At 44.5% G+C, this 12,847-nt stretch overlaps 2 protein-coding genes across 11 annotated transcripts in view; one reads left to right on the forward strand and one right to left on the reverse strand.

Moving 5' to 3' along the window:
- Positions 1-12,847, forward strand: part of LOC121558530 (kin of IRRE-like protein 3) — a 442,346-nt gene that overhangs the window by 334,345 nt on the left and 95,154 nt on the right. The window lies entirely within an intron of this gene.
- Positions 1-12,847, reverse strand: part of LOC121564297 (MAP/microtubule affinity-regulating kinase 4) — a 55,036-nt gene that overhangs the window by 31,205 nt on the left and 10,984 nt on the right. For all 10 annotated transcript variants that reach the window (XM_041875722.2, XM_041875725.2, XM_041875724.2 and 7 more), the window contains exons 2-3: positions 3,878-4,075; positions 3,106-3,159 (exon numbers count right to left, since the gene is read on the reverse strand). In XM_041875722.2, the coding sequence (XP_041731656.1) occupies positions 3,106-3,159; positions 3,878-4,075 (252 nt within the window). The remainder of the gene's footprint in view (positions 1-3,105; positions 3,160-3,877; positions 4,076-12,847) is intronic.

Consider the following 12,847-nt stretch of genomic DNA (forward strand, 5'->3'; position numbering starts at 1 on the left):
ATAAGGGAGACTAGGCATCTACCACCCCACTACCACTATCAGATTAGAGCCATAAAGGAGACTAGACATCTACCACCCCACTACCACTAACAGATCTGAGCCATAAGGGAGACTAGGCATCTACCACCCCACTACCACTATCAGATTCATAAAGGAGACTAGGCATCTACCACCCCACTACCACTATCAGATTAGATCCATAAAGGAGACTAGACATCTACCACCCCACTACCACTAACAGATTAGAGCCATAAGGGAGACTAGGCATCTACCACCCCACTACCACTATCAGATTAGATCCATAAAGGAGACTAGACATCTACCACCCCACTACCACTATCAGATTAGATCCATAAAGGAGACTAGACATCTACCACCCCACTACCACTATCAGATTAGAGCCATAAAGGGAGACTAGACATCTACCACCCCACTACCACTATCAGATTAGATCCATAAAGGAGACTAGACATCTACCACCCCACTACCACTATCAGATTAGATCCATAAAGGAGACTAGACATCTACCACCCCACTACCACTAACAGATCTGAGCCATAAGGGAGACTAGGCATCTACCACCCCACTACCACTATCAGATTCATAAAGGAGACTAGGCATCTACCACCCCACTACCACTATCAGATTAGATCCATAAAGGAGACTAGACATCTACCACCCCACTACCACTAACAGATTAGAGCCATAAGGGAGACTAGGCATCTACCACCCCACTACCACTATCAGATTAGATCCATAAAGGAGACTAGACATCTACACCCCACACCACTATCATGACAAAGGAGACTAGACATCTACCACCCCACTACCACTATCAGATTAGAGCCATAAAGGAGACTAGACATCTACCACCCCACTACCACTATCAGATTAGATCCATAAAGGAGACTAGACATCTACCACCCCACTACCACTATCAGATTAGAGCCATAAAGGAGACTAGACATCTACCACCCCACTACCACTATCAGATTAGATCCATAAAGGAGACTAGACATCTACCACCCCACTACCACTATCAGATTAGATCCATAAAGGAGACTAGACATCTACCACCCCACTACCACTATCAGATTAGAGCCATAAGGGAGACTAGACATCTACCACCCCACTACCACTATCAGATTAGATCCATAAAGGAGACTAGACATCTACCACCCCACTACCACTATCAGATTAGATCCATAAAGGAGACTAGACATCTACCACCCCACTACCACTATCAGATTAGAGCCATAAGGGAGACTAGGCATCTACCACCCCACTACCACTATCAGATTAGATCCATAAAGGAGACTAGACATCTACCACCCCACTACCACTATCAGATTAGATCCATAAAGGAGACTAGACATCTACCACCCCACTACCACTATCAGATTAGAGCCATAAGGGAGACTAGGCATCTACCACCCCACTACCACTATGAGGGGGGCAATGTAGTCTGTTTTTTGTCCCTCTACTTTGGTTCTGAAATCACCATCACCCACAATTGTGCGCTGCCCTATGGGACTCCCAGATCAAACCCCAGGCTGTAGTGACGCCGCAATGCAGTGCCTTAGACCGCTGCACCACTCGGGAGGCCCACCGGTAGATTACTTTTATTCCAGTCAAACAACATTTTAAACAGTGCATAGATAATAACCTAGCAAATTACATAGGTTCAACTAATAAAGCCTAATATCACGCAAGCCATTTTAGCATTAGAATGCTGAAGGTGCCGCGTGTGAATCGCTACATCACTAATGGATTACAGTTTCTCCTGTATCTGAGAAATAGACTACTTTCAGGGTTAGAAACCATCTCAAATCCAAGTTGTAAAATCCTGAACTTCCCATTTAAATGGCCCTGAAATCACTGGTATGTGTGCAGCAAAATTGTTAGTGCTATCCGGAATCCTTGGGACGTCCCTTCCCTAAACCCTGAACCTAACCCTAACCCCTACCCCAGTGTTTCCCAAACTCGGTCCTCAGGACCCCAAGGGGTGCACGTTTTAGTTTTTGCCCTAACACTACACAGCTGATTCAAATGATCAAAGCTTGATGTTTAGTTGATCATTTTTAATCAGCTGAGTAGTGCGAGGGAAAAAAACAAAATGTGCACCCCTTGGGGTCCCGAGGACCGAGTTTGGGAAACCCTGCCTTACCCTAACCATAACCATTTTAAATTTAAACTTCAATGGGGTAGGGATGCCCCAAGGATTCTGGATAGCAAGGACCGCAGCAAAACCATCAAAACATCCAAGACAATATAAGCCTCCTAGACCAGTAGAACGAGGTCAAAGGTTAGGCATTGCATCATTGCGTCATCTCACTGGCCAAATGTCCACCAAAACAAGCACACAGGAGTCCACTTCCTGTCACGGTATATTGATATTAGCCTAGTTGTTTAGCCTAGATAGTAGCGTAGGTGTTGAGAAAGTCATCAGCTGTGTAGGGAGAGAGTACAGACAGAGTGCAGGCCAGCATAATATAGTCAATATCAAAATGAAAACCATGACGTTAGGAACATTTACATTACATTTACATTTTAGTCATTTAGCAGACGCTCTTATCCAGAGCGACTTACAGTTAGTGAGTGCATACATTATTATTATTTTTTGTTATTTTGTTATTTATTTTTATTTTAAAAAAATCATACTGGCCCCCCGTGGGAATCGAACCCACAACCCTGGCGCTGCAAACGCCATGCTCTACCAACTGAGCTACATCCCTGCCGGCCATTCCCTCCCATACCCTGGACGACGCTGGGCCAATTGTGCGCCGCCCCATGGGTCTCCCGGTCGCGGCTGGCTACGACAGAGCCTGGATTCGAACCAGGATCTCTAGTGGCACAGCTAGCACTGCGATGCAGTGCCTTAGACCACTGCGCCACTCGGGAGACTACGGAACGTTACATTCAAGCTGTTACATTCAAGCTAACCATCATTATTTCCAATGACATGAAGAGAATGGTTCTCGATGCTGTTTGTGTCTTGCAAAACTGTGTGACGTCGCATGCTTTGTTCGGCCTCGTTGCTGGACAAGACTTTTAATCGTTGCATCTCCAAACTGTTTCTCATGACATCCACACAACAGCACTCACCTTCTGTAGGCTGGTCGGGTTGAGCTGGTTTTTGTCAATGATCTTTATTGCAACCTGAAACGGCGAGAGACAAATCACTACGATCAGTGATATCAAAACAGTGACATACGAAAGGGCATTTTAATTGATCCAAAGCTCAAACTCCAAAACAAACCAACAAGCCATAAGGCCCCATAAATGGCTTAACAGCATGGTTTGTCTCGGTCAAAGTGTGAGTGAGACTAGGACTGTAAATGTATATGGTTCACTACACACTGCTCTCCACATGATCCCGTTCCATGTCATTAGGTTCAACTTTATAGCAATCCTATGGAATTATGCACCTAAAAATGTGTGTCATGACTATATGGGCTAAAGTTAAATTATGTTTACAACTACACAGGCCTTAAAAGTCATGACAGACTAGAAGAACAAACCAAATCAAATCAAATCACATTTTATTGGTCACATACACGTGTTTAGCAGATGTTATTGCGGGTGTAGCGAAATGCTTGTGTTTCTAGCTCCGACAGTGCAGTATATCTAACAAGTAATATCTAAGTCTTGTTCTGTCCAAAATGTAAGGATAATATCTAAAACTACCATCCACCCATCCCATATGTTCCATGCTCTCACCACAACCAGCCTGTCAAATGGCCTACTACAAACCTCATAGGCCATGTGCACTATTCCTACCAGCCTAACCCTATTCTTCAGTCAAGTCCCCACTTCTCTACCCCAGCCTCATCCCTCAGTCTAGCCCATCCACATATCCTGCCCAGTCCAGTCTCACCTCTTTGCTCGTCAAGATGTGCCTGGCCAGCTTGACCTTGGCGAAGTTGCCCTTGCCGATGGTCTTGAGCAGACGGTAGTTGCCGATATGCGGCTGCTCATCCGAACACAAGGTGATAGAGTTCCGGCATCGTGCTCCGAGTGATCTGCTCGACCAACCGGTGCTCTTCTCCGAGCGGCTCGTCGAGAGAGAGGTATGCTGGGAAAAGTGAGAGGGATCATAAACAAAATGCAAAACCATCTAGCTGCATCGCATCTTGACATCAATGGCGTGAAATCACATTCTGGGCCAATAGATGATTCTAGAACACATACAAGTGATTTAAGCACACATCAGCTAAGAAATTCTGGTGATCTAGAACCCCCAAATGTCTACACGTCTGAAACTACCAAAGGCAACATTGGTAATGGTTTTGTGTAATGGAATTGTTCATGTCGATTGTTGAGTGCCCATGAGTAATGCATCAGTCTCTGTTGTGAAAAACCTGTTGATGGGATTAGAGAAAGCTATTGGGCTGATATTAAATGCTGAGCAGCGCCAAGCTAGGTAACAGGCTAACACATTAACATGTATGGTTAGCAGTGGCTCATGAGGCCAATGGAAGCCAAGGAAGGCAGCTAATCTCATTCCACCCCACATTGCTGGCATTCTTCACACGCATGCTCCTCTGAGGTCATAAAATAGAGACTGGTGGCGTGGTGCAATTCGGCATTTCCTAATCGATCTGCTCTGGAATGCCCGACACCACACTGTAGCGCACGGCAAGCTGCGTTCGCACGCCAACGCGACATGAACGGCTCAACATTCCTCCTACACGGAGCCCTGGCTCGTTGAGTTACCCATCGCAGCATGTTCCAAGTCAACAAAGCATAAACGGAGAGTTCGGATAACACAATCTATGGCAGCATTTGGTTGAATCATTTCAAATCCCTATCGACGTTTTGAGAATAGTTTGGATAAGAGTCACAGCATGGTGTTCCTGAAGCAACAGTGTCATTTCAGAGAAATTACACTTTACAACGTAGTGTCACTAATGACTTCATGATACAGTGCCAATGCAGGAGGGAAGGGAGAAGTGGAGGGACAAGGTGAAAATATTAATCAACTGAATAATTTAGGCGAGGTGTGGTGAGGGAAGGGAAATGTGGGGCCCCTAATGGAATAGGGCAGGAGAGAGGGTGCATTCGGATGGCTTCTAAGATGTGGCCTTTTTCCTCTCTCTCCATCCGATTGCCACGCTGACGTATTCAGATAGAGGGATGAAGGCTGACGGCAGTGGGAGGGGTACGAGATGGAATCGCTGATATATACATAGACACACTGGGGGGGGGACAAGACTAGAGAGACATTTGGGGGTAGGGTGGCGGGGGATATTATAACCCCAATAAAACAAACCACACCTTGATATGAAAAATAATTATCCAAGACAGTTCGCCCTTCAGAGTGCTTCTGCTCTGCTTTCTTAAAACCAAACTCTCCGTTGCTTCAAACCACACCTCTTATGAAATGATACAGAAGGCGTGTTGTAGCAGTGTAGCAGTCCAACAAAGCAGGGTCACAGACAAGTCTTGGAGGTGAAACTGAACAACACGACAACAAAAACCAAGTGTGACTATAAGCCTGTGATTTTTACTTGTTTGTTGCTACAACAATGTTCTGTGTGGGCCATGAGAACACTGGAGGGCGTAGGAATAATCAAGTGTGAGAGATTGGATACGTTTGAGCGTAAACAATAGGGAATGGATAGAATCTCAAATGTTCCACAAAATAACATTCAACCAGCTGAAATAAATGCAGAATTAGTCATAGTGAAGCAGAGCGATAAAGAGATACAGGTCGTGTCATAGCCCACAACTACAACAACAGGAAGTGATATGAACACACCAGTACACCCAACAAGAACACATCAGTACACCGAACAAGTATGCTATACTTGTTTCTAGTCTAAGTTCTCTTGCTCTCCACCATGTTCTTCTAAAGGAAGCTGGTAAACAGAGAAAGAATTTCAGGCTCAAGGCTACACCTCCTACAGAGGAAAGTAGTCCAGACCCAGTCATATGATGGCAGCCTGGAGGCACACTCAGTTTCCTGTGCATCACTGGGCAAGGTGAGGCCAGCCCTGAGTTATTAGGTCTGTATGGCAACCTACAAGTAATGTATACAGGCCAATAAAAGCCTGTAAGCATAGGTTAGCATGAGTGCTAACATATACAGTATCTCACAAAAGTGAGTACACCCCTCACATTTTTGTAAATATTTGAGTATATCTTTTCATGTGACAACACTGAAGAAATGACACTTTGCTACAATGTAAAGTAGTGAGTGCACAGCTTGTATAACAGTGTACATTTGCTGTCCCCTCAAAATAACTCAACACACAGCCATTAATGTCTAAACCGCTGGCAACAAAAGTGAGTACACCCCTAAGTAAAAATGTCCAAATTGGCCCAATTAGCCATTTTCCCTCCCCGGTGTCATGTGACTCGTTAGTGTTACAAGGTCTCAGGTGTGAATGGGGAGCAGGTGTGTTAAATTAGGTGTCATCGCTCTCACACTCCCTCATACTGGTCACTGGAAGTTCAACATGGCACCTCATGGCAAAGAACTCTCTGAGGATCTGAAAAAAATAATTGTTGCTCTACATAAAGATGGCCTAGGCTATAAGAAGATTGCCAAGACCCTGAAACTGAGCTGCAGCATGGTGGCCAAGACCATACAGCGGTTTAACAGGACAGGTTCCACTCAGAACAGGCCTCGCCATGGTCGACCAAAGAAGTTGAGTGCACGTGCTCAGCATCATTTTCAGAGGTTGTCTTTGGGAAATAGACGTATGAGTGCTACCAGCATTGCTGCAGAGGTTGAAGGGGTGGGGGGTCAGCCTGTCAGTGCTCAGACGATACGCCGCACACTGCATCAAATTGGTCTGCATGGCTGTCGTCCCAGAAGGAAGCCTCTTCTAAAGATGATGCACAAGAAAGCCTGCAAACAGTTTGCTGAAGACAAGCAGACTAAGGACATGGATTACTGGAACCATGTCCTGTGGTCTGATGAGACCAAGATAAACTTATTTGGTTCAGATGGTGTCAAGCGTGTGTGGCGGCAACCAGGTGAGGAGTACAAAGACAAGTGTGTCTTGCCTACAGTCAAGCATGGTGGTAGGAGTGTCATGGTCTGGGGCTGCATGAGTGCTGCCGGCACTGGGGAGCTACAGTTCATTGAGGGAACCATGAATGCCAACATGTACTGTGACATACTGAAGCAGAGCATGATCCCCTCCCTTCGGAGACTGGGCCGCAGGGCAGTATTCCAACATGATAACGACCCCAAACACACCTCCAAGACGACCACTGCCTTGCTAAAGAAGCTGAGGGTAAAGGTGATGGACTGGCCAAGCATGTCTCCAGACCTAAACCCTATTGAGCATCTGTGGGGCATCCTCAAACGGAAGGTGGAGGAGTGCAAGGTCTCTAACATCCACCAGCTCCGTGATGTCGTCATGGAGGAGTGGAAGAGGACTCCAGTGGCAACCTGTGAAGCTCTGGTGAACTCCATGCCCAAGAGGGTTAAGGCAGTGCTGGAAAATGATGGTGGCCACACAAAATAGACACTTTGGGCCCAATTTGGACATTTTCACTTAGGGGTGTACTCATTTTTGTTGCCAGCGGTTTAGACATGAATGGCTGTGTGTTGAGTTATTTTGAGGGGACAGCAAATTTACACTGTTATACAAGCTGTACACTCACTACTTTACATTGTAGCAAAGTGTCATTTCTTCAGTGTTGTCACATGAAAAGATATACTCAAATATTTACAAAAATAATGGGTGTACTCACTTTTGTGAGATACTGTATAATCTGTACCATGTGTCTATGGCCGTACCACTGTAGACAAATGTGAACCACTTCCGTCTTTGAGTAAGGCTGGACAGTGCTTGGGGGCGGTTCGTGTCTATGTTTGCCTCTGATCACATGACTATTGTGTGGCATAACAAAATAATAGGAGGCATCCTGCTAAGCTGTGATGTGTGGTTTGCGTGATGGGGCTGGGGCTGGGGAGGATTGAGGATGGGTCAGGGTTACACCATCCCGCCACCACGCATCCAGTCTTTGCACAATGCCCTCCGCCTCATAACCCCCTCTCAGACTTCCTCTCTCTGCCTGTGATGACAGTGTTTCACTCAGGCTGGATCTGTCCATGGAGTATAATCTCACTGTAGCCTCTAAAGATATGATGGTATATGAAGTGTTACCAATGACAAATTCTATGTCCACAAATGTGGATAGTTGGAATGTCTCTGTTCATAAATGCTTGATATATAGCCTATTTAGCACCCATCTAAGAGGACTTGGGCAACAGGAAGTTGTGACCCTAGCCAGTGTCACTTACTGTCCTGACAAGCACGGGGACATGCCACGTTGTCACGTCATCCAACTGTGCAGTGTTTCCTGGACTGGCTGACAAGGAAATCCAGCTTGGTAAAAAACGGAGTGTGAAAATGACAGCGTCCAAAACTGTTGAGAGACTATGGCCAAACATATTATCCCAATAGAACCAACATTAGCCTACTTTATTCATTGGCACCAAGCTACATTCTGACAGATATTGTGCTATGTCAGACTCTGAGCTGGTAAACTGTAGTTTCTTCTGCCAGTATCAATCCCCTTCAATAACTTTTAGCTCCACAGCAGTTACATGTCAGTACATTTTCACACAAAACTGCTTTGCCGTTAATCCAGAGCGTTGACTGATCTTTTGGCAAATCCCGTTGTGTTGGTTGAGGGCAGATTAGTTTGCAGCAATGACCTAACATGCTCTATTCTTTGGGAGTCCCAGACAGTCTGCTCAGCTGCCTGCCAGTTAATTCTACAGCATGACTCATGACTGAATGAACTCTCCTCAGTCAGTCAAGTCGGTAAACTACCACTGGGATTTTACCAGAACCATGAGCAACACAGCTGAGAAGCCACTGCGGATAATGGCTTCAGAACACTAGAGAGACAGCCACTGCAGCCAGTGTGGTTCACAGCACACGTCTCACCTTGGCGTCAGCTGAGAAGGCCAAACAAAACCTTGAAATGTGAAGACCATATGCTAACGGCAAAGAACACTACAGCAGGAAGGGTCCACCCCCCCAGGGCTTGGACCCTAACCTATATAATGCTAGAAGAACCCCTAAAGCTATCATCAGGATCATTCAATCCTAAGTATATCTCAGCACCCGAAGAGGTGAGTGAAGTCTTTCCCAAAAGTATTTGTCTGAAGAGCAGAAGAGAAGGATGGTCAAACTTGAGTAATTTAACAATCTGCCTCAGATGTGCCTGAAGCTTTCACGTTCAGTACTTCTTCAACAAATTTGTTCAAAACAAAATGGCCTTACACACACTGACAGACAGCGACAGAGACAGACAGAGAATCTCGCTTTCAAAGCAGGAAATGTTCCATCTCTCATAGGATAAGGTTTTATACAAACTAAGCGAATAACAGATACAAATCTGTTCATGTTGTATTAGGTGACAGGTTTGGGGAGTTGCACTCACTGTCATCTAACCCATTAATGAAGAGTGACGGGACAGACTCTCTCCTTCCGTTGAAGTGAATTTTCCATTGCAACAGGTCTAATAATCCCCCACACTCACAGGCACGTGCGAGTGCACACAAACACACATCAACAGAGGCAGATGAAAACAGAACTGAAGCAAGCACTACTGCTTATTTTGGTTGCTTTATTTCTCCCTGTGTCGGATATCCCTCTCTCTTTCTCTCATCCTCTAGTGGACACAGAAACAGGGCGCCATGGCTCTCTGGTTTCACACACATACGACACACAAACCACACACAATCTGCTCAGTCAGGTTCTCTAATCAATGCAACTTAGACGCCTGAAGAAGCCTGAAATGAATTTAACTGATGTTCTTATCCAAAGCCACTTACAGTGCACTGCATTGCCTATACACTTCATCTATACAGCACTGCCATTTGAAACAGCATAAACACCAGCAAGAACACAGGAGCACTGGCTCAGAGAGACAGGGCCATTAGCCTTCAATAGGAAGGTACATTTTACTACAGTATGCAAAGTGAGAAACCGGATGCTTTGTGCACAGAAAACCCTTTTACTAGACTGGCCTATCACTGTAATAAGCCTACCATATCGCTCAGCTTTTGCAATTGTGCTCTGGTCATAACCCCACACAGGAGGCGCATGGAACACATCTGACCTTCTGCTGAAGACGTTTCCAACATCAACAGACGCTCCACGTCGAGGCCAGGGGAGGACGAGCAGTACTGTGCAGTGAAAATGGCTAGGCTTATGTAAATAGGATAGATCCTACCATATTCTATGAGTCCACTATTTAAATAAAAAAAATATGAAACTAGGCATGAAATGAAACTAGCACTCATGACTCTACCATCTATATCAAAAGCTACAAGGAGGCCTGTATCTTAATTTTTCCAATAATCATTCATCCAGATTAAATCATTTGTCATTATGAAATTTAGGTGAAGAATCTTTCCACAAAATGGCCATTCCTTTTTTCTGTATCCAGAAAATGCTAAATTTCAGTTGTGGAAATTGAAACAGTTGACCCAACAGACTACCTTTTGACTTGAATGTGACACTTCTGTAATGTTCACTCAATTCACCCAGCTGAAAATCAGTTGCAATTTCTAACTGAATGAAAATGTAGCAGTCGAACACAGGAGTGGAATCCTCTAGCGCAGCCTAGTCACTCTGGAAGGCGACTGTAGGTCCAGGTGAAACAGATGTCTTATGCATCGCTAGGTAACCCACTCAGCTAGGGCTGGGTAATATGGACAAAATATCATATCACAATATTTTCCGCTGTATTTTAAGTTTCAGAATATTAAAAGTTCTTAATATGTTTTATGAGTACTGAATGACCCTATTAAGGCAACACATTCATTCTAAGTGACTAGGACAAAATTGACAGCGAAGTAGAACTTTACATTTATTTAGCACTGTATCAAAATACCTTTATAGATGGCATTGTAAAAATGTGGATCCATACCATTATACTGGTTTTCGCGATATATCGCCTAGTCCTACACTCAGCCCTGGAGACACACAGGTAAAATTACACCAGAGTGCAGCGGTTACGTAACAGAGCAGGGAGCTGTGTGCTAATGTTCTTGAAGCAATTAAAATAGACACCTGTCCTGAAAGCTTTCCAACTAAACCAGTTCAACACAACCAAAAACTAGCCTGATACTTAGGCTTACTTGGTCATATAAATTAGAGTAAATCAAGTTAATTTCTACAAGACAATAGTCATCTTTACCAAGATGAGCAGGTCAAGTATAGCCCACCATTGATACAAGGTTCTGTTCAATGCAAATCAACAGACTGAACATTCCTACGTGACCTGAATGGCTCCAATGGGATTTGAGGAGTCATTTTCATGTAGAGACAGCAAAATCATGAATCCATCAATCCAAGGCCACACAATGGCTCTGTTCTGTGCCATCAAGAAAAACCTGTTAATTCATTCAGATAGGCTTGAGAATTATTTGCAAAGGGAGCATAAACTATTGACAGGTAAATAAAACAAAACATTTATATGAAAAATGTATGACTAAGAGTTTGTTCACAATATGGAGGGATCTTTGTATATGGGCTGAACTTGCAAGCTGAGCTGGTTAATACATTTATAGAGGGAAGTAAAGGTACTGATCAAAACAACAGAAACTAGGATTTGGAAACTAGGCCTACATGAGCTCAATTCATAAGACTGGCTGGGCAACTGGAGAGTGAACGTAATGGTCCCTTTACCAGATGGTGCTGATAGAAGCGAGAGAAGAGGGGCATACAGAGGATGTCATAATGCAGAGGTGTGCGAAACTGTACCAGCGTGAAGACCGCCTTAGTGGCCTGACTCATAACGACTTGGATTCCTGGGACGTGCTGGAGCGGGAGGTGTGAAGCAAGTGCGATTATGCAAATCTCAAATCTGGATGACTAATGTGTGCCACCATGTGTGTTAGGTTTATTATTCGAGTTATGATGATAGGGAGATAACATGGCATTGAATAAGCATCATTAGCCTGCCCTACATACCAAATTCCTTTGCTTTACAGACATGGTATTAAATTGATTAGGCTTACACAGATTGATGTACAAGGATATAGGTAGATGTCTTACACAAAGACACAACACAAGTGAAATCCCACCTGGAGTTTGAACATCATCTCATCTTCTGGTCAGTAGTCTATTTCACTGTGTAGACAGACCTATTATCAATTCTAGCAGCAAAACTAATGTGAAAATTGAAAATGGTGGTTGTATCAACTGTTTACTGAGCCAAATATGCTACCCTCAGCCCTGTTCAAGAAATGCCGCATTTTAGGCCAACAGCCTCACAGGTCTGGTTTGTTGTTAACAATAATTTACCAAAATCTTGAACATGTCGAAGCCCCGTCCCACCCTACTGTGCACACATCCTGATACACTAAGTCAACCTCCATGCAACACGTTTTCACTCTCCCACACACCCCCAGGCTGTCCCAGGGAACGAGACCGAGGAAGACGATACAATCTAAAATAACTTTAATTACAGATTGGGCCTTCTGGGAGGTACGCCACGTGATAGGAGGAGACCGGTGTGGGCTTTCTTGTGTTACGCCACCACCTTTTCTCTCAGCATAGATCTCGAACTGGGAGGAAAGTGGACTGGGAAGCGAAAGACCCCTGGGTTTCCATGGAGAGATTTCAAACAAGAGGAGCGTGTGACCCAGTTGACTCCAAGAGCAGGTCAATCATTTCGATACCTGGCCTGCAACATTTCTGTCACATGAAGGACCACCAACATGTGTTTTTTGTTAGAGGGCCAGTGCAGCAGCACATTTTTTTTTTTAATCCTGTGGTATACAGTACCAGTCAAAAGTTTGGACACACCTGCTCATTCAAGGGTTTTTCTTTAGTTTCACTATTTTCTACATTGTAGAATAATA

This window comes from Coregonus clupeaformis, chromosome 5, assembly GCF_020615455.1.
Source record: "Coregonus clupeaformis isolate EN_2021a chromosome 5, ASM2061545v1, whole genome shotgun sequence".
NCBI classification, from domain to species: domain Eukaryota; kingdom Metazoa; phylum Chordata; class Actinopteri; order Salmoniformes; family Salmonidae; genus Coregonus; species Coregonus clupeaformis.